This window comes from Salarias fasciatus, chromosome 9 (genome assembly GCF_902148845.1).
Source record: "Salarias fasciatus chromosome 9, fSalaFa1.1, whole genome shotgun sequence".
NCBI classification, from domain to species: Eukaryota; Metazoa; Chordata; class Actinopteri; order Blenniiformes; family Blenniidae; genus Salarias; species Salarias fasciatus.
In genome coordinates this window covers 17,118,997-17,141,983 of record NC_043753.1, presented here as the reverse complement: position 1 = coordinate 17,141,983, position 22,987 = coordinate 17,118,997, and the positions used below count along the sequence as shown (strand labels likewise).

The 22,987-nt window shown below is 43.2% G+C and overlaps 1 protein-coding gene across 2 annotated transcripts; it reads right to left on the bottom strand.

The window, feature by feature from the left end:
* Positions 1–8,653: 8,653 nt before the first annotated feature.
* Positions 8,654–18,827, bottom strand: htr5ab (5-hydroxytryptamine (serotonin) receptor 5A, genome duplicate b). 2 transcript variants are annotated; one of them, XM_030100009.1, is made up of 4 exons: positions 18,661–18,827; positions 13,981–14,596; positions 13,828–13,893; positions 8,654–11,468 (listed from the first exon to the last, which is right to left on the bottom strand). In XM_030100009.1, the coding sequence occupies exons 2-4, from the start codon at positions 14,521–14,523 to the stop codon at positions 11,136–11,138; spliced, it is 942 nt and encodes a 313-aa protein (XP_029955869.1). In that variant the 5' UTR covers positions 14,524–14,596; positions 18,661–18,827; the 3' UTR covers positions 8,654–11,135. The 2 variants fall into 2 exon arrangements, with proteins under 2 accessions (XP_029955869.1, XP_029955868.1); XM_030100008.1 differs by having other exon boundaries at positions 13,828–14,596.
* Between the last annotated feature and the right edge of the window lie 4,160 nt (positions 18,828–22,987).

Below are 22,987 nucleotides of genomic sequence, written 5' to 3'. Positions count from 1 at the left end.
AATGAGTTAAACCTGGTGGAGCTTCCTGATGTTTCTAGAGGAATTTATCCAAGTAAACCAACAAGTCACCCTCATTTCAAAAATTCTTTCTCAAGAAATCAATCGATCTGCCACATTCAGTCAGTCGTCAAAGAAATACATTTGTACGTTTTTGTCACGTCACGTGTTGACTGAGCAACGTTATTTGCGTTATTTGGAGGGAAAATGACCAGAAAATGGATCCTGGCAGTGGAAAAACACGTTAGATGCTTCAAAGTGTATTTTTCTCTTCACATGCGCCTTGAATAATCACACCTGCTTTCATTTTGACACTAGTGATTAGAGCTACACCCACCCACATGACACTTGTTTCCATTGGTGCCAACGTGGCCGAGCTAATGGAACAGCTCACTCATGTTTCTGCTCACTAAGCACATTATGATCCGCTCTAACTGAAGAATCAATAACCTCCGACTCATACAGAGCTGCTATAGATAGCGCGATGGGTCTACTCTTCATTACACTTCCTTAGGGAATCATTCACTTGTTCATTTTCTGTTTTTATTATCTCACTTTAATTCCATTTTGAACCGTCTAATTAAAATTTTAAGCCCATTTCGATTTAAAATGATCAAACTATTAACTGTGAATGCAGGAAAGGGAATAATAGAAAAAAAAAACCCGGCACTATTTATCGATTGATCGTTTCCTGTGCAATTTCTTTTAACTTCAGCTATAATCTCCTCGGTAATGGAAACGATATCGAGCTCGCCTGAGCTGGCAGTGAGAGCATGTTGCTAAGTGCTGCAGCCCAAGAGTGCATTTTAAGTGAGAGGTGGGCAGCGTGCAGTGGAGTTGGCGCGGACCAACCGTCGCTATAAAAAAACCAAACGCAGGGCAGACAGTGGTGCTAAATACAAACTGTCTTGCAGCTTTGCCAACAATCAGATATCTCTGGATAAGTGTTTTTGTCTGGATGATGCTTGGGAAATCAGATCAGGGAATGAATGAACATGATCGGTATTTCTTATATTTCATCAAATCCCAGCAGTGACTTCACAATTCACTCTCTAGATAGCAACAATATGCTAATTAATCATTTCCTCGTGCTTTTTGAATTTCTCATAAGCACAAGTGGAAACCAACAGGCAATCGACTGTCCAATAAGGGTTACCACTGCGGGCGTTTCTTCCATGCACGATTTGTCAAACGCTCAAATGAAAGCGCTCCAGCAGTGCACTGAGACGTTTTCCCATCTTGTGAAACGCTTTCGGCCCTGATGTGAATGCAGACGCACAAAGGGAACCCAAAGAATCTTTTTTATTTCACAGGTGCAGCAGGTCACGGCCAGAAGTGGGATGGGTATTGTGGATTCACAGTGATTTATGTAAGTGCAGATGGTAAAAATAAATAAATAAAAATCTCTAGTTAAGATTTTGCAGACGTGAAACACCATAGCAACAAGCTAGTCACACTCCTGTTGGAAAAATCATTTTTCCCTGTTAGAAAACATAAAAAAAAAAAAAAAAAAAAAAAAAGGATTACAGCATAAGTTGAATAGGAAGATCTGGCAGACAGTTATATTATTTTTTTCTGTTCAATAATCTCTTTGCCAGTACATCTGAAGACAATCAGCTCAGCGTACTTTGAAGTTCAATGTGCTGTGTCAGTGTGCCCTCCAGAACAAATGATATGCAACACATGATGAGCCCCAGTCTCATCATTTCTGCCAAATCCACAGTTTCTCACACAATAGGTGCTTAGTTCTCTTGGTATTTAGCAGACAGGGCTCATCGAGAAGTGCGCCAGATCCACCTGCGCTCATGATCTGTCAATGAAGGACACACATCCATCCATCCATCCATCCATCTATCTTTGATACTGCTTCTTGTTTTTGGACTAAAACCAGAACGAACCAGATTATTGTATTTCTGCTTTAAAGGACTGACTTGAGCAAACTCAAAGCATCAGTCGAATCTAACAAAGACAACAATATTGTGCTCGATAAAATATCTGCAGTTCCAGCAGGAAGTAAAGCTGAACTATAGACCGGTGAGCGGTGATTGTTTGCACGTCTCTGGGATCATCCGGTGGGAACCGCCTTGTTTTGTTCAGCTGGTCCCCGGACGCCTCCAGGAGACTCTGGCATCAATCAACACTGTGTTCTTTAATGAGCCCAAGTTACATTTATAGAAGCTCTTGGTATTCAAAATGCTGATGCTTGAGGTTTTCTTATGGTCGCTCGAGGCTTGGCAGCAGTGTGATCATATTTGTGTCTTGTTTGAGCTGCAAGGTGTAACATACACCAAATCTCTTGATTCACACCTGATTTTGCCTGTGATTTCAAGTTTTTCTCCCTTCGTGCCACAAAAGTAGCTCTCTTTTCAGAAAAGAAAGAAATCCAAAACAAACTCTGCCCAAATTTGCCTTGCAGAGTCGCCGCTAAAAAGAAGCTTCTTGCAAAACCACCTGGTTTTTGTGCGTATAGTGAGCAGACGGTCTCTCAATGAACTCTGGACGTTGCGCAGGAGAGCCGCCGAAGCTGTTGGTCACGCTGTTTTCACCCTTGCTGTGATCATCAAGCAGGGTAATCAAGCACATTCTGTGTCTGTGCAATAGATCTCATTCATATTGTAATGCTTCTTCAAGGGAATTCAAACCAGAAGCCCCCCGTATTGGGTGTGTACAATGTGGGTGATGATAAAACAGAGCCGACATGTGCGCAGACATCAAAGTTCCTCATGCAAAAAAAACTCTCCTGGGTTGATTGTGGTGGAGCGCTGGAGGCTTTCTGGTACACGTGCTGCTCCTTACCTGCTGTAACATACATCTGTAGCCAGAATGAGAGATCTCCCGCTCTTCAATTATTGATCATATTTGGGCTGAAACGCCAGAAGTGTCTTCCTTCAAGCATCACATCGCATTTTCTCAGATTTTTGCTGGATTCTTTTTGTTAAACCACGTTCAGCTGCGACACAGTCCCGAGCAGTGAAGTGTTTTCCAGTGCTGAAGTACGTCCAAGTAGCAAAATGCAATCAGCCAGTGCTTTTTTTGAAATTGTGCTTTTGGGCAAGAAGACAATTATTTAGCCGTGATAAGAGTGAACAAAACAGTACTGGTGTTTTTTTAGCCTTCAGGCTGATGAGAGAGACAAAGTTTCCATGTCTTTGTTTGAATTAGCACCAGTGTTGAGGTCAGTAGTCAAAAAAATGAAAAAAGCTTCACATCGCCACTCCCTGTTGAAAGCACTGTCCTGCTACCTGTTACAATCTAAGGTTCCTCCTCATGATCTGATATAAACTGTATAGCTGTGGGCTAATAATATGCTTAACCTTATTATGTATGATTTTTCAATTTTGTATTTCAGACACATGTAATGTTATTATTGTAAAATGCTTCTTCCCATCTAATGTTGAAAATGAAGATAAACCACACTCATAACCGTTAATATGCTGTCTTGCTCCGCGAGCTGAAAAAGTGATTTATGTCACATCGATGAAATTAAACAGCTAAGAAAAGACGAACTAAAAAATCTTGTTTATGTCTGTTCAAAAATGAATTGAACTCTTTTCAGTGAAAATACGTTGTTTGGCTTAGTTGACGAGACACTAAGCGATTCTTTTATTCAAGCGTCACGAAGATAAGAGTCTGTCTGAAGGTTTGTTTGGAAAAAAAAAACGTATGTACTCTATATATATAAATAACTACTTTAAAGCTGAAGGCAGTCATTTCAGAGGGGCTGTAGAGCCGCAGGTGGCAGACCTCTGACTTAACGTTACATAAAACCCTCGCTGGGAGAGAATCTGCTGCTTATAATGAGAATATATGTGATTCAGTGCCGAGCGGGACATGACCAAAATCTCTGAAAACCCCGGGTCGTGTAGTGACGACGGAATAGACGATGAATGGCTGGGAAAAAAATCTATACTTCTTGTTACTTAGCGCTATATATTCTCGATGAGTAAGAATCTTCACAGATATGTTCCGAGGCTTTTGTCGCTGCCTTGATGCCATGGCAACAGCGCGTGAGGGTGATGCCGCTTTATCTCCTCTGTATGATGAAACTGCCGAAGACTCCAGGAATCACCTGTTACTGCTTCCACTTCCCGCCATAAACCAGCGCCGATCTGTCCGTTTCGGTGCCGCTCTGGATCTGTTTTCCTCCTGTCCGTGCGCGCGCGCGTGCGCGCATGCAAATGTCTGTCGGTGACCCTGGCGAGAGCAGAGTGAGACATTCTACGTCTTGCAATCCACTCACTTTGAGCAATCATGATTAAAATTAGCTTCAGAGGAATTTCTGGCAATCTGAAAATGACAACGCCACCTGCTGCATCTCAACAGGAGACGGTCCTCTTGCGACATCGCTGAGGCTCTTCGGTCTGTGAAAAGTCTTATTTTTACCCAGGTTTTCTCAAAGGCCTTGCTGATTTCTCCATGTCTGCACTTCGGTTAACCAAACCCAGTAGGGTGTAAAATTGAAACGCAGACAACCAGACGACACAAAGAAATGCATTCATCTTTTTTTTTTCCTTCTTTTATTTGATTGCAGCACAAATGTGTTGTCGTCGGGCTGCACAGATAGGATGTTTTTGAAAAATATTGTGAAATTGATACATACTGTAGCACGCCACTGTTATCACGCAAGGACGCATTAATTTCTACAAAGGTCAGTCCGGAGTGCTTCCGCTCAAAACGTCACAGGCTGATCGTAATTCTTCAGTGGCACCTGGGCTCTGCTGAACCTGTTTGAGATGTTCTCCACATACGTTGTGATAACTATTCATGGCCGGGTTCAGTGAGCTATTAAAGCCATGGGGTCACAGGAGGAGGAAAGAACAAAATGATAGGTCAGTGTCCCGGGAGACTTAAAGGAAAAGACGAAATTACATCATTTGTACTTAATATTTACCGCAGAAGCCTGATGCTTTGTTTCATGAAGTTGCAAATATTGACTTTTTTTTAACTAAGAAGAAACCTGATTACAGCAGTAATAGATGATGTTTACATTTTATGCAGATCTCTTGTGAGGGCCAGTCTTAAATATTTAAACATCCATTGTATAGAGGGGAAAAAAAAGATGAACAATGAACAGGGTTGCAATGAATTGGGGTTTTGGTTTGAAACTGTTATTAGTCTCAAAGTTCACTACATTAAAACATAAACTGCACTGGATGCAGCGTTTTTCCTGTCCATCTGTTCCAGATGATGGTGGATGAAGGCAGGGTACACCTCGGACAGCTAGTGGTTTATCACAGTGTAATACAAAGACACACACACACACACACACACACACACACACACACACACACACACACACACACACACACAAGCACAATGCAAACTTCACAAAAGAAAGGCCTAGAAGCTCAAATTGGATTCAAACTAGGGGCTTTCTCGCTGTGAGGCAAGACTGATAATCACTGCAGCTGTGTGTGTGTGTCTGGTCTTACCTTGTGATGAAGACGACCTGTAGTGCCGGGCGTATCGATTCTGTGGAATCAATATATCAATGCTCAAATGCTACTCATTTGAAGATCAACTACTCTAATAAAGTATTGATAATTGAATCATTTTCAAATGAGAAATACAGGCACGTGTGTGTCTTCCTAATCTCACAGAGTATCTTGCTCCAAGTTGTTGTCTCCCCACAGCATAAAATTGAACCAGTCCGTTCACGTCATGTGAGCAGAAGTCCACAGTCTGCCACCAGGACTCTCTCACTCCAGTTTACTTATTTTAGCCGGCTAACAACCGGTCAGTCTGCGTGTGTCTGAAAACAAAGCATGGCTGAAAGAAAGAGGAGTGTGGCGTGGGCGTATTTTCCTCCCGTTGATTAAACTGCAGCAATGTGAAGTCTGAGAAGCACAGATCCAACGCTGCAGCAACACCAGCAACGGAAAGCTGCACGTCCTGAGGCTTACCTGGAAGCGGAGAGGGCTGCATCAGCTGCACTCAATACAACATCTACCGCCAGACCGAGAGAAACTTAACCTTGCCGGCAAGCTGAATTCTCGCGGTATTTGTTCTCACACACCATGAGAATCCGTTGCTGCACATGTCAGTATGGCTTTTGCCAGGTTAAGAGAAACTTTCACTAGAGGAAAAGTAGATCCAGGTCTGTGACAGTCCCCAAACTCGGAGACATCATGATCACAGTGTCATTCTAACAGCAGCCTCCGCAAAGAGCCTGTTTTAAGCTTTTTACTTAGAGAATTTAAATATAGCCTCTCATTTTTGATATCATGTGAATAAACAACAGTAGCCTATATTAGAATTGTGAAATTCTACAAGTGGATAAACAAGGCCACTGAAGTTTATAAGCTAATAAATAACCAATGTTAGTCACGCGAGTTGTCTTTTGAGCGTAACATTTTAATTTATAAGAAAAAAAATAACTTTAAGTATTGGTTTCGGTATTGAAAAAATATGCCCAAATGTTACTGAATCATAAAAGTGTGGCATCGCAGCACAGTGTTAACGACCTGTATGCTGCCACCTACAGGAAGGCAGAAGTACTGACCTCCTGTTGTTTTGGTGTTTTGACCTCAGATAGGCCTCAATATATATTATATCAATATATATGAAATAAATTACTGACTTTTTTGGGGAAAGTTAGGAAATACAACAATCCGCTCAATTTGTATGTGAGTGCATATTCATTGTATAGAGGTAAAAAGCAGCTGATTTCAATTAGAAAAGTGCAAATTCAGATGATGAAATTTTTATTAAAACCTGGGTAATCCTCACCCACGGAGACTGCACCATGTTTGGGAAAATAGAAACACTGAAGGATGAAGTAAATGTGAGTCAATGCAATGTGTTAGTGAACCCATGTTAGCTTTACACGCACTATCATTTCACAATTTAATTACATAGCTTGTGTATTTAGACACTGAACTTCTGCTTGTGGTTCACCCCAGCACACCACCTCAGTTTGCGCACTAAAATATAAAAGAAGAAACTTTTTTAAAATCCCAGTGAGAGCTGCCCATGCCAATTCTGTCCTGAGGCAAAGAAAGAATTATCAGCTTCTATCTCCTTTGGTGTAGTTCAGAATTTCCAATCTCTCATTCTCCTACAATCACCTGTTTTGCCCCCAGAACCTGAATTAAAAGCGAGAGGAGGGAGAGAAAGTGAGAGCGAGTCACTCGGTCGGATCGCACATCCACACACACACGCTCTCCGGGATCCTTTTCTCCACAGTCCTGCTGCGCAGTTTCTTTTTGGATAAGACGGAGCTGTCGTGAAATAACAAGTGGAACAGAGAGGCACAGAGTTGATGTTGTTTCAGACAGTCCTGAGAGAGAGAGAGAGAGAGAGAGAGAGAGAGAGAGAGAGAGAGAGAGAATGGTGCCAGACATCCACTCATGTTTGGTCTCTCAAGTCTCCACCGCATCTATTTCACCCTTTACCTCAAGCACGGTTTGCGTTTATTGCGGCTGCTTAGCAATCAAGGAATATCTGCCTTTTTGCCTTAGAACAAAGCTGTTGGGTGTACTGTACAGTAGTGAGCCATAACAATATGAGCTTGTGCTCACTAAACTGCCCTGACACGTCCAGGTATGGACTCTGACTCTCTGTGCTGCAGCGTCAGCTCCGTCCATCGATGAGCTTCATTTGTCATCAGCCTGTCACAGGTTTCTCTTTTTTTTATTTCTTGCAGCGCTTCTGAATGAAATTGACCCCTGCAGCGAGGTAACCGCTCACACAAGGCGCGGTTTCGGGGATGCTGTGAACATCTGGAACACATTACGGTTGTCGCTCAAATCCAGAGAAAGACGGCGATCTGAAGGCTCGCGCTGCCAATTTAGAGTCATCAATTAACCTCAGACTGTTTCCAGATTTGAGATTTAAACCAGTAAATGAAGCAAACCTGCACACTCATAGGAAAAGTCTCAAACCAGGACTCAAACCTGAGATTTTCTTGGCTGTGAGATATGAACACTAACCACTACACCGCCAGGCAACAGATGATAACGCGCTAACCATTTTCCTTCACCGCATCTGTAAAAAAGTGTTGTTTACTGTGACTGTAATCATTTTTCAGTTTTGTTTTCACAACGGCCTGCAATGCATTTTTCATGTTTTCATATTTTTCCGTTGGAGCTCAGGGACTGTATTCTTTCACAGTGCGTGTGTCACGAGGCGGATGGCTGCATCTACTTATGTAAAATTCAGCAGGCGAGGCGCAGGTCTGCCTTGCCAGTGGCGTCTGGTTCTGATCTGAAGCCGGTTTTAGCCAGGCCACATTTCCATGCAAGCTGTCCTCCCTGAAAACATGGGTGGATGCGCTCCTCCGGCAGCGGGAACCGTCTCCTGGCTCGGACGTGGCGGAGTCTGGCACCACCGACAGAACAGACATGTTTATGTCTGGTTCGAGGACGACCTGAAGTGATTGAGCAACAGTCATCAAAAATGTTGTTTTACCACAAGTTTTATTTCAAACCTTGTTATTCTTCTTTATTTTTCATCTTTTTTGTCTTATTACAGGCAGATTGAATCGTCCAGAAAGATCTGATCCACCAGTAAGTGTCTTTACATCACAAACTTTATGGTCACGGCATCAAACCTCACATCCTTCATCATAAATCAGATTCTCCTTTGTTAGCACATCTTAATCCATCAAAGATTCTGTAGATTAAAACATGCACATATTAAAAAAAACAACAACAGTGACACAGTAAATTGAGGTTCAATATTCAAATAAAAATCTTCTTTGCTTGTTTTTTTAAGGTAAGAAATACAAATGTGAGTTTCCAGGAAGTCTGTCTAAATGAGGTAAATGTCCACATTCTGCTTACATCTTTTAGACAATAAAAAAATGAAATAAATAACCATACAAAAAACAAGAAATTTTTGCAAAACTGAATTTCCTGAGCTGTGTCATCACACACAAGACAAATGAGAAGTGAAAGATAATGAACTGTCCCGTTTGAAGCCAACAAGAACGACCACTCACTATACCGTAACGGAATAAAAGAACACTTTATGATGTTTCTTTTGCATGCAGTCTTATTTCCCACAAAATATTTTTTACATTTTGGCACCATCACTGCAGTCAGTGGGTTTATTTTAGTTCTTTTCATTTATTCATCTTGTGATTGTTTGAATTGATAAGAACAAATTAAGGTGAGAGTATGAGGTCTAACAGTCTAGGAATTGTATTTATTACTACTTTACAGTGTATTACTTATACATATTACAGCTTTGAAACCATCAAGTGCAGCTGAGGAAACTAAAACTAATCTTTTCATGAGCGACTATTCTACCAATTTCCATTGGTTTCTGCTTTTATCATCAGCAAGTCAAAATGTGTCTTTTCTATATGACCAAATATATGTATATTTACACTTGTCGCTCTTACTAATTAGTTTTAACACAAAGCTGAACGGTGAACATGGTAAATACAAGAGAATTCTATGCTTATAGTCCACTAAATTCAGAGTTTCACTCATAAATTTGCAGCTTGATTGTGTAGACTGTTCATGAATGTTTTATTGTACCTTTCAGCAGTGGTTAAGCAAAGGGCGGTATAGACATTTTGGAAAGGAAACTGTTGCAGGAATATTTTGTCTCAGCATGATTTAGAGTATTTTTTTAATGTTCTTTGAAGGCATCCTGTAAAAAAAATAAGTGGAAGGTGAATCTGTTCATTTCATCAAAACAGATATATGCTGATGTGTGACAGCTACAGCGGTTGCTGATCATATAAAAAGCTTTGTCAGATATTTAAAACCCTGCTCAAGAGAAAATTATGGCACAAATGTTCCAAAAAATATGGAGATACTTTTTCACTGGACTTTTCAAATGAAACATTTTGGAAAAATGATGCAAGAAACCCTGACGTTGCTCTGAAACTCACTGAAAGTCTGGGAGCACAGCTCTGATCAGAGACAGTTTTACCTGCTTTTTTTTTTTTTTTTTTAATTTTAATCTGAGAAAGTTAAATATCTTCAGGAGCAAACCATCTCAGTTTAAACTGGCAATTTGTGCAGGGAACAGGGGACTCACAACAACAACAACAACAACAAAAATCCACTATTGGAAAACATAATTAGACCAAGAGAGTCATGATTTTTTAATGAGCCGATTTTCTTGAGCCCATCTGTGATGTTTGTATATTCATTTCAGCTTCCTCTTCTCTTATACGCTGCCCTCTGCAGAGTCAAGTTATTAATCAGACACTTTATTTTCTCCATACTGTGGCAGCACAAGTCCGTATTTCCCTTCTCCTAATTCAATTCCCACTGACTGAGGCTGAGGCATCGATTATTGTGATAATGTGTGGAACAGCTTTGCACCAGTCAACACGTCTTCTGGATAGTAACGGGGAGTGACAAGTGATCGTGGCCGCAGATTCTCTACGGAGCATTTATTCGACGCTGATGAGAATGATGACTTGCTCTGCTATTTCTCTGCTTCCATAAACGCCATTGCCGCCTGGAGATGCATGCGCAGCGCGTACCAGCGCACGGCGGCAAAGGGCAGAACGCACATTGATGTACAAATGTGTTTTTATAAATTGCGTGCGATTCCAGGGAATTCCGTGCACCCGGCAAAAAGGTGGAGGCCTCAAAATACTTTATCACCACACCGAGAGGGCTTTCAGTTCCTGCAGTCCATTTTTTCTATTATCAAATCATCTGTCCTCTTTTTATATACTTGAAATACTGTGAGGAGTATTTTAATGCCTTTTTCTGCTCGGAGTCCACAGTTGCTTCTCGGCCCATTATTTATGAGGTTCATTTTGTTCAGTTCTAACAAGTTTTTGGAGTTAAAAAAAAAAAAAAAAAAAATCCTTGCTTTGTTTTGATTCCTCGCAGCTTCACAAATGATGATGAAACAGCTCATAAGGTACTTCACAGGCGTTTCTCCTCGACACACTCGAAACGAAGATGTTGGGGCGCCGCGTTTATCTGCTGCTGCCACAACAGCAACACGTTCTACCAGCTCCGCAGCTGTGAAGTTACTTCAGCACAATAACAAGCAAAACACGTCATAGCAAAACTGACACACAATACTTCCCTTTTGCAGACACACCTTGCGGGTATCATCCATCTTAAAGAGGGGGTGATGGAGTGGCGATCACAGGTCAGTCCCTTTCTGTGGAGTGCATGCTGGTGTCGTCGATCCGCCGTGCGCGCCGAGCGAGCGGCTCAGCGCTGGCGGGAGAAGAGGTTCCTCAGGGCGTTGTTGTAGTTCTTATTGAAGGCAGTGTATATGAGCGGGTTGAAGAAGGAGTTGGAGTAGCCCAGCCACAGGAAGATGCTCTTCCAGATCGGGGGAATGTCGCAGGAGCACAGCGGGACGATGAGCTCGGTGATGAAGAAGGGAATCCAGCACAGTACGAACACGCCGATCAGGATGCCTACCATCAGCGCCGCCTTCTTCTCCTTCTGCTCGCGCCATGTGTCCCCGTCCGTCTGGAAGGTCACGGTGGCGTGCCGCACCGTAAACACCATCTGCGGCTGCTGCGCCTCGTCTTTTACCTGAAAGGCAGCCGATCGCGGGACAGATTGGTTACTCTGGACTGACTCATTAATCAACCGGGTTAACCTGGTTGGCTTTAGAATCCTCCTCCCCCCCAAAAAAAGCAATATCCTGAACAATATAGCCCGAGAAGCAATTACTGAAGTGAACATTTTGCAGCTGCTCAACAAAAGATGGATTATTCGCGTCTGAAATGAAGCATAAATCAACAGGTGGATCAACACGCTAAAGCTTCTGCTGTCGTTTCATACACATGCACACACACAAAGAAATGCAGAAAACTGGAGCAGTGTCTTAATCTGCATTTTCCAGCAGCCCGTTTTGTGCCATTTCTCAAACGCACACACAACCGGGAAAAGGAAATGTCAACATTTATCTGCTGACTGTCTCCGCTCTTTATTTGTTGCTCAGCGCAGCTCAAGACAGTTTTTTTTTTCTCTTCTCATTCTTCCTGTTTTCACTTAACCAGTGAAGTCGCCCAGGTCACAGCTCTGCCAAGGACAAACCATCCGTCTAAATGTGTCCGGAGCTGAAGACACAGGTTACCACTCCACACTGCTGTGTTTTCAGCAAGATTCAAACAAGAAACTGTCCACTCGGGAGGTGAATTCAGTTCAACTTGGACAGGTCCGCGGGGCCTGTGAGCCTATAAACGATAAGACGGATGAAGTGAAGCATTTACAGGCCGAGCTAAAAGTTAAAAGCAGATTGCTGTTGGGAAAGGGGTCAAAAGAATCACAGAGCGCTGTAACACGCCTCGGCATTATGCACCAGGTGGGGCTGCATCTAAGGGGGGGGGGACTGCAGGTCCCCCTTTATACAGCAGATCAGTAACTTTCTGACGTTTGTTTGAAATACGATCCTGAAGCAAAGTGCCAGCTTTGTGAGTAAAGCTCAGGTTAGAAATGCCTACAAGTGTTCAGCTTACTGATCTGAATGGACCGTGGTCAAATTTCAAGAAGAAAATAAAAGCCAGGTAGTTCACTGCTGTTCCTGAGACAGACCTGACGAACACCGCTCTCCTCTTTAGCCAGAAGGCTAATCGAAAAGGCTGTACGAGGTTGAAAAACTTGTGCTAGAAGTTTGAAGTTATTGCGTTGGCTTTGTGAACCTGCTTCGTGAGTGTGCAGGGGGGAAAAAAAAGGAAAAAGATTTTATTTTTATTAAACAGGAGTCATGACTTCAGTGATAATTGGAGCTGCCTCTAAACAGCTTAAAGTTTCTTCCTGTTCTACCACAGATAGAATTCGGCTGTGGATTGGATCAAATGCAAAATATAAATATGAATGAAACCAGAGAAGAAATGTCCATCACTGAAGTTAGTGGTGCACGGAGATGCAGATAATTGGCGCAGCAAAGTTTGGATAACTCCTGGCTACATTTATAGCAGAATTTGAAGAATCTCAAAAGTACAGATAGCATCATGAAGTTTGTGTAATTGCGACGACTTTAACTTTTCTCAGTCAAACTATTTTGCAGCTATTTTTATGAATGAGCGCAGGAGTAAGATTACTCTGAATGATGAAGCCGCAGCTCATATCATCGTTGCTCTGTGCAGACAGGCTTTAAAGAGCTCAGTGCCTGTTAGATAATGAGGCAAGTAAAGTACAACAGCAAGCTTTGAATAAGTCTGCAGAAGGCAGAAATGCTAATAAAATATATTCAAGTTAATTGCTACATTTACAAGAATGATTGCCTGTGTAATGAAACTTGACATAAACGTCCGTCAAAGCAATAATGCAGCGGTCTCATTTGTGCGGAGATGGGTCCTGCTTGACCACCAGCTCCTAATTTTAGGCCAAACTGATGACACTTACATAACAAAAGGGGTATCCAGAGAACGTGGCGAGATTACACACAGCGCACTGTGTGTTCCCTTTTGAAGAGTGGTGAGGCTGCCAGGCTCATTAAATGCGGGGTGATTTATTTTGTAGGTTTTTACAGGAAGGACGCCTGCTGTAAGCGCTCGAACTGGAGCAACACTTTCATTGGCTGTCTTTCTTGTCATATTAACTGTTTTCAATTATTTACATATGTACGCTTGTAGATGTGCACTCAGACTGGACAAACACACCAGCAATGAAGATGAAGTTGCTCATATAAGACACTTAATCAGATAAACAGATGTTGTTTATACTCTTTTATTCTGCTTACATACATTAACCAGTATAATGGCTTCTTCTATTTGTCCATATGCTCATAAACTGGATAGTTATTACCCTCGTCATCCGTCATAATATTCAACAACTTGCAAAGCAATCTATTTTTGCATAAACCTGATGATGGAGTTCTCATCGTTTGCAACAATAACGAGAAATTCCAAGTAAATGGACGTAAATAAAGAAAGGGAATAATTACCTCAGCCATAGGTGTGATCGTGTTTGTCTTGCGGGAGCCAATCCGGAACTTGGCCGCCTTGTAGATCTTCCAATATACAAACAGAACCACACAGAGAGGGAGGTAAAACGCTCCAAAGGTGGAGAAGATGGTATAGGATAGCTCCTGGCTCACCTGGCACTTCATCCCCTCTGAGTACGTCTCTCCCCAGCCAAAGAGTGGCGACAGAGAGATGATGGAGGACAGCAGCCATGTGAGCGCAATCATCACATTGGAGATCTTCTTGCGAGTCTTGAGCGTGTACTCCAGGTGCCTGGTGATGGACCAGTAGCGGTCCAGCGCGATGGCCGTCACGTTCCAGATGCTGGCGGTGCAGCAGAGCACGTCGAACGAGATCCACACCTGGCACAGCACGCGGCCCAGCTTCCACAGCCGGCCGTTCAGCTCGTGCACCAGGCTGAGCGGCATCACCAGCGCGGCCACCATCACGTCGGAGATGGCCATGGACGCCACCAGGTTGTGGGGCACCCGGTGGAAAGTCCTCACCCTCAGGATGGTCACCAACACCAGCAGGTTCCACACGAACGTGGCCGCCACCAGCATCGAGAGCAACGTGAAGGTGAGCACGCTGAAGACGGAGAAGGGCCGGTAAATGTTTCCCCCGGCGTCGTAGCCGCTGAAGTTGGCTGTCAGGGCGCTGGTGTTGGGGTGCGTCATGGCGACTGCTCACCGCCCCGCGGCCAGGGGCCAAGACGATTCAGAGGCAGCTTCTGCAAACAGCTGATACATTCTGTGAAACGGAGAAAAAGGCAAAGACTTGAAATTATATGCTACAGCCGACAGACACACACACACACACACACACACGCACAGCTTGAGCAACAAATGTGTCTCCACACCTCTGACGCAATCAGTTAAATACTCATTCTTAGTTGTTTGCCAGACTTGCTTACACTGTATGATACCGGCCATGTTGGACCTGTGGTCACAAACCGAAATAGTTCCAAAAAGAATGAGACGGCGGACACACGTGGACGGAATGAGGCTGGCGGACGTCACCTTTAGCTAAAGAGAGAGGGGAGCTCAGCCCGACTCAAAGTCAAGCTGTTACTCCCCCACATTGAGAGGAGCCAGCTGAGATGGTTCTGGCTTCTGATCAGGACGCCCCCAGGTCGCCTCCCATCAGATGTCTACCAGGCACATCTGACAAGGAGGAGGCAGCGAGGTCGACCAGGAGAGATTACATCTCTGGTTTGGTCTGGGACAAACTTGGGGTTCCTCCAAGGTAGAGATATCTGGACTTCTTCAACCTCTATACTGGAGAGATGGATGGATGGATGGCTAGATGAATGGTGTGTATCTATTTTGATTTAATAATTGATAGTTTTACTCGACAATTTTTGTCTAAAGCACCATTTTTTGCTCAATAATAAGAACAAACATGGTGGCCAAACGAATCACCCTGACTTTCTGCAGGCTCTCAAGAAACAGCCTCACATTCAAAGGTGCAAGACTCCTACATATTTGTGATTTTTCTTCTTGTCACAGAGAGTAGAGGTGTTCATGTGCGGCTGGGAAAAGAGTTTAGTCATTTGCTCACAATAGTAAAAAACACTTGAGTTCCTCATCTCAGCCGTTAAGCAACCTGCCTACAACTTTCAAGTACCATTTCATCTGCTGATAAAAAGGCTAAAAAGTACTCGGGGACGTCTGTAGTTAGGTGAAAAAAAAAACATAAATATTCAGTTTCATCATCCCACTTCTGTCCTTTGATTTGCATCAAAGTCGGGCCTCTGTGGCAAAATGAACAGCTTTAAGTGGAATCTTTGTTGTACACTCAATCGGGAATTTCTCATTTTCGTATCCAGTGGCGGGATCCCTCCGTTTGTAGACTTATATGTTTTAAGCAGTTGCAGGAGGAGGAGAATCAGCTTCACCAGTCTGAATAAGAGTGTCTGTCTGAGAGACTCGTCGGAAAGTTTCCATTTCGAGCTCAGGGAAGAGGAGATTTGACGTGGCAGCTCCACCAATATATTCACAGGAGGGGCTCAACAAACTGCGAAGTCTACACTACACGATGTTCAACAGTGCAGAAACAATGAATCTTAAATCACCAGCTGCTTGTACCGTCTGACAGCTGAGTATTTGTAAAGCCTCGAATTGATCTGTGAAACTTGGAACTACAGAAAGAACCAAAGTCCATTACAAGTTGAAACATCAAAAACACAATTATTTTAGCCACTATATAAGGTACAAAGTCCAAAAGAAGATATTGAAAAGCACAAAACAATAGGACTTCACTTTTTGACCGGCATTCATGAGGATGGTAGCAGCGACAACTCTGACTCAGTAGTCACATTTTTCCTCCCTGGAGGCATTGCTGATTTTATGCATCGTGATATGGGAAGCATATTCAGCTGAGCCTGATAACAATCTCATAAAATGTTAATTGTAATCATTAATCAAAGCTTTGTATTTATACATGCAACTTTATGCATGTTTAGCATTCTCCACAGACCGACTGCTGCTCCTGATAGTCCTCCAGGTCTTTTCGTGTAGATCACAGATTCTAAGCTTGACCCTGTGTGGATGAGTATATACCCTTCAAACTACAGTTTTACCCTCAATGTTAAAAATTAAACAAAATCATTCATTTTGCATGTCTCTTCCTGCGACATTGACAAGATATGGATGACTTATTCTGTTTCTTTTTTTTTCTCCCGCAGGTCTTGTGGCACAGCATCTGTAATGAGTGTATCTAATGCATGTAATAGAGTTGAAATAATTGGTTCTGACTGCTTTTGATTTAATTTGCAGGATATAATTAATGGAGTTTTATTCTTGTAGCTGTGTGACCACTGACAACATCACTCAGCTGTGAAGAAATAATCTGACAAATGAATCAATCAAGCCATTACGGAGATTTACAGATTCATGTTGACGTTTTCTGCTGGAGAACAAAAATCTAAAATACATTAAAGAAGTGTTATGCTTTGAGGGACTATGTCAGATTAATTAGCTGATTTTAAATCACAAAGCTCCATCATTAAGGAATGCTGTGCCTCTATGAGCCGCTGTTTGCACGTGACATGTGACAATGTCTCTTAGCGTCATAATTTACGCCTCTAATCAAAGATTTTACAACTCAGCACAGCAACAGAGTGTGTGCTCTCTCTTCTCCCCGCTCCCTATTAACATTCCTAATAGTCATGAAATTGGACAACCATCATTCAGGGAGGAGGCAATCAAACATGCGGCATTCAGAGAACGCCAGCCGATCTGCTGATGTGACAGGCAGGTGTCTGGAAAGGCATCTGTCAGTCAGACACACGAGACACAGCAGCACCAGCAAAGACATGCAAATGTACATATGCATATGGGAGAGGGAGGGAAGGCGCCACTGAGTGACGGAGCCGCTCGGATCCTCGGCTTTCACATTCCCTGATGTCAAAGGATAATGAGCGCATGCATTCAAGTTAAGACTGGAATATTTTTAGGCACAATGGTGTTGATGCCACTTCAGGTCAGTCAACTGTGTGAGAGAGGGTTTTATTTAGCTGTGAGACACAGAGACACAATAAGGAGGCCTGAACTCTTCCTTTTTTTTTTTTAGAAGTTACAGGTGAAAATATTAGTTTCGCACTTATTTTTCATCTTAAACTGACAATGCATTCATCTGGCTTCCCCATCTGGTAACACCATCAGTCTCCCTGTCCTCCTTCACTACAACATGAATCTTTTCTGAGGTGTCCCTGTCCTCATCCTGCCTGGCAACTCTCCCTCCAACATCCTTTGTTCAATATATCTGTCCTCAGCACATGTGCAAAACCGTCTCAGGCTCTCCAGCTTCACCCTTAAAACTGCTCACCTTAGCATTTTCAGCTGAAATCATTTGCAATTAACTCACTGGCATCAGGCATCAGTCCCAGGGTTTCATTATTTCATGCATGTTTCCAACTTACACAGACTTGTCACTTAAGTTTTCTTTCTTTTGTTTCTTTCTACATGAATGCTGCTGAGCTCATAATGTACATTTCTCAAACAATGTAAAGTAATTCAGCTGTGACTAACTGCCTTCTGTTTGTTTCATTGTGTTTCTAATTGAAGATGTTTGTTTGCCTTTGTGTCTGCGTTCAGCCTGTCGGTGAAAATGTCCAACAGAGCACTTGGCGCTGCCAGCTGTAGTGAAGCAGAAAGTACCAGGACATCTCGGTTACATTCTTTGTGTCCTACCACATGTTCCCACTTGGATTAAAACTGTGAGAGTGTGACTGACTTTCTCTTTGTGTGGAAAGCTCCTCATCCTGGAATTGTTTGCATGCTCATTTGTTAGACGATGCTCCGGGAGGACAGTTCCTCTGAGGCTGACACCTGCAGCTGAACCGCGGGGAGGCATCTGGAGATGTGTCCTCTCACATGGAACATAATAAAACCATAAGGCAGGCAGACAATAAAACAAGAGGGAATTCAGCCGAGGAGCCAGCAGCGTCAGGACCTAATCTTTGGTTTGGTAGAGAACGTTTCCAAACATTTGCGGTGCTTTTCCCCTGCACGCTGCGTGTGGAGCGCGATTTAATCAAGGGAGAAAAGGGAGATTTAAGGAAAGTGTCATCCTTTATATATTCCCTTGGAGATCACTTGTCCCTCGAAGCGATCCGATCTGCACCTGCTCCAGTTTACTGATGATAATCTACCATGACACTTGTTACACATCATCTCGTGAAAAAACACACTTTTTGAGCCCTTATTGGAAAACATCCGTCTTACGCGCGCAAATAAAACAAAACAAAACAAAACAAAAAAACAGAACCAATAAAACTCACAACGATCCACATCCGAAAAATACCAACTCACCCCATTACCAGTTTAGCATAAAGCAGTCCTGAGAGCAGATGAGTGCTCCGTCTCTGCCTCTCCATCGAAATGCGCTTCGCTCGGCAGTGTGGACCGCAGCGCGGCGCGGCGCGGCGCGCACCGCGGACACGGAGGCGCTGGAATGAACCACGCGGCGCTCTGGAGGGGGAACCTGGCTCCGGGACGAATGAGAAACTGAGAAACGCGCCGTATTTTTTTTTTTTTTTTTTGGAGGGCATGTGGGACTTGTGTGCATGTTGCAGGGGGTTTGTTTGGATTGGACTTGAGCTGCAGCTTTATTTGCAGAGGCGCGCAGCGCGGAAGGACACCGCGGCTCCGTCTCGTCACAGTGTTTCCTGCCGCTCAGAGGAAAAAAAAAAAACAAAAAACACTGCTTCTGTCTAATTAGTCCGCAGTGATCAGAGGGTGCTCGAGGAGACGCTGGTCATGCTGATTTGACAGGGGTCATGTTTACATACCTTGAAACCCCCCCGCAGGGTTTCTCTCCTGTTATTAATCCGCACTGTTCATGAAGTAGTTCACATTGCAGGGGCGCAGCCAGACAATCCCCGGGCCGCAAGAGTGAAACTTTGGGGGACCCAAAAGTGTTAAAAATTAAAACGAGCAGTGCTACTCTGCCAGTTATGCCCCTTCTTAGGGGAAATAGCAATAACGCTAAAGAAAAAAAAAAGTTTTTTATTGTTTATATAACTGAGGGGATGTGCATGAGAATGGCCCCCCACCACAAAACCTACCAGCCTTTTAATTCAGGGGCCACATAAACCACAACTTCATCTTGAGAGGGCGGGGGGACCGGAATAGTGACGTTTAATGTTAAGCTTAATTTTTGTTGTTTTGTGGTGCAGATGTGTGTGGACATCATTTGCAGTGTGCTCTGCATCAGCAGTGTAAAAGTCCGATTTACCAGAGACCGAGCTGCAACAGGAGGAGCAAGAGAAAAAACTATGTGGCATGGAGAAGCCTCTTTGAAGCCAGCAGAAAAAAAGAAAAAGAGGATGGAGAAAGAAAAGATTGAATGAAAACATGTTATTTTTCCTTGTGTGTTGAGAAAAGAAAAAAAAAAAAAAGTCATGCTCCTTTATTTTGGCCCCCTTTTTATTGCCTTTTTTTAAATTGCTTTTGAGCTGCTTTGGGAGAAGAACAAGGAAACCAAACAAGGGACAAGAGTTCTTGTTTTCATCTTCACATACCGTATATAAATATGTGGAGATGTTTTGTTGTCTTTGTTTGCAGGTTGTTTAAGAGACACATTAAATAAAAGTTTGTTGCTGTTTTTTTTTTTTTGTGGACTTTTTACCCATTAAACTACTTCCACATTCATCTGACATCATTCCAGTACACAAAATGTGATAATTCAGGTTGTCATTGAAAAAAAAAAAACATGTTCTGTTAAGGTCTCCAGTCCATCAAAGCCAATAAAAAGATTGCTGACCTGAAAGAAAACATTCGCCAGCTGTCGGAGAAACTCAGGGACAAGGACGCTCTGCTAGCTAATTCCATGGCGGTGGCTCACGAACAGTCATTGTAAATGGCATCCTTCTCAGCCACCGACGATCCAGCACCTTGGATTCTCTCCTGCTCCACACCTTATCACCAGCGCTCATGAGCAGATGTTGTGATCCGGGGAAAACGAAAGCCCAAGGTCACTGTGGTTCCACCTCCACTCCCCCCCTCAAACTGCTTCCTGGCTCTGATGCAGCATGAAGACGACTGTGCGGCCTGTGGCGAAGCCTTCAGGTCTGCTGTTGTCTCTGCTGCTCCTGCACCCATTGGTGTGTCCACGGCTCCCTGCCCCGGACATCAACGCTGCACCCCATATTGTCCTCTCTTCAGCCCCACTTCGCTCATCATTGGGGACAGTATAATGGGGAGTATAATTGGGTTTTTCCACTGCCACCGTCCCCATGATCCTGGATAAACTCCCAGAGTTGTTGCATCACTTCCATCCCTTCCTCTGTTCACCAGGTGATTGTTTATGTCGGATCGAATGACACGACCCGACGACAGTCTGAGCTCACCAAAAATGATTTTTAGGACCTTTTTAGTCTGTTGGCGAGCTGTGGAAAGTCGGTTTCTGTTAGCAGACTCATACCAACTCTCTCCTGGAGTGCTGAGCGCTTCGCCAGATTCCAGCAGTCCTGCACAGCTCAAAACTTCCATTTTATCAACAATTTTAACCTTTTTGGGAAACGCCCTGCTCTCGATCGACTTGATGGATTACGTCCGAGCACAACGGGCAGCTCAATTTTAACAAGCAGCATCCAACACACAGTCCCAACATCCTCAGCTTTCAATCCAGCTGATTGACTGGTGGTAAACTCCGCCCACTTGCCGCACACTGCACACACTCCTCACACTCCTCACACTCTCCATTGTTCAGAGGCACACTGGACAATAACGAAACCATCTTTATTGTCATCTCCAGCTGACAGCACATTCACAAGATGAGAAGAGTTAATCTTAGAAACTTGATTAAAAACAAAAACTAAATCTAGTGTAGAACAAAAACCCACAGTAGTCAATATGGACTGTTAAATATCCAATTCCTCAATTCCTCAATTATCGTTTGTGTGAAATCAAGATGAGTTTGAGTCTTATTTCCTGTGTGCTATACATTGATGGCTGCTGCAGCATAGAATGGCTAAGAACATTTAGAACCAAATAAAATCAGGAGTCACATAGTGTGCTAAGGTTACAAGGGTTTTGGCTCTTCCACCCACCATGAAAACTGAGCCCCTGCATCACCTACAATTTTTGGCCAAGTAAATTAAATCCTGTATATGTGTAGAGATTCACCTCAGCACAATATGTAATTGACTTTCTTTCAACTGGACTTGTGTGAAAGATCCACTGGGACACTTTGTTTGTCCTGTAAAAATGTCCCAGGACATCCTTATGATTTATTCCATTTTAACATCACTGTCTGCACGAGTACATCAAGAGTGTTTAGTCAGCCATCTGTTAACTAAGAATTTGCTTTAATTATGATTTTGTTTGAAAATAAAAATAGCTTTCCTCTCAGAGGCCCTTGCCTAAACAGCAGACCTGTAGCTTTACAAAGAGAGTGATGGATAGAGGAGGCTGCTGCAGGAAGATCTGATTTCTGTCAGTCTTCATATTGTTCCGTTGTTCCCCTGAAGGCAACTTGACATCCACCTGTCCACCTATCCACATGAGGACAACAGCAGAGAGCAGTGTGCTGACTATAAACAGGATGTTTAGCACCATAAATACACTGTGAGTATCCCTATGGTCACTGATGAAGAATGCATGTCATAAAAGTTGTGGATTCAGCACCATGGAGAGCGCCATGGGAGCTTCTTTCATTAACATCATATAAAATCAGCTGTTTTCTTTCATTTCAGCCTTCATGAAGTCACATGCTTAAACATTAGCAGCTCATGGGTTTTCCAAAGCAACTGCAAAGAAAATGCTAAAAAGAAACACACACACACACACACACACACACAAACACACACATACATATACACACACTTTCACGCTATCCACCTCAGCAGCACAGAAGAGTCTATCTAATTGTTGCTTGTGCTAACACTTACTTCCTCCTAATCTGTGGGATTTGCTTGAAACAGCTGTTCAAAGAGAGCGAGCATGGTCTGGTAACTAACCGTGAAATATGCAGCTGCACACATGTAAAGGCACACTTGGCATTTATCACGGCACCCCCCCTGGCTCGAGGAAAACATTTGAGTACCTTTAGTACCCTTTTTCCTGACAACCCCTTCAGTATTCCTCTTCCTCCCCCCTTAACTCTGTCATACAGGTGAAGGTGATGCACAAAATTAAATCAGCTTAGCAGTTTCCTCTGCAGTCACTGCTGAATTGCCTGCTTTGGAAATTGATGTCTTGGTAATTATAAGGCAATGAAGGAGTTACTGCAACCAATTTAAAGTGGCACTGTAAAGTGCTCCTTATTAAAACAGATGACATACCTGCTCCTGCAGCTGTTCAGCTGTTCAGTTTCGGGTCGATGGAAATACAAGGCAGCAAACTCACGTAAGAGCACCGGAAGGCCACTCGTCAGGAAGTGTTAAGCCTGCTGTTTCTTAAAAATGTTAACACTAATCAAGCAGTTACTTGACTCTTTGTCAAAGGAAAAATCAAATTAAGTCTCAGTTTGAACTGCTCTTACTCACCTTCCGCGTACTTCACTTCAAACGCCACCCTTCTCCTGCTACACTCTTCTCTCTGTTCCCCTGTGTCAGAGACAGAAGGTCCCTTTTTCTTATGCAAATCTCACGTTTGACCTTGTGCCGTCCGACTTGTGTCATCCTCATAAATAGGC

Bases quoted from the DNA above. Each gene is read 5' to 3' on its own strand.
- htr5ab (XM_030100008.1), bottom strand. From the start codon at position 14,523: ATGACGCACCCCAACACCAGCGCCCTGACAGCCAACTTCAGCGGCTAC. The intron at 11,469-13,827 runs GTAATTATTCCC...GCTGCCTTTCAG, and splicing joins CGATCACACCTATGGCTGAG to GTAAAAGACGAGGCGCAGCA.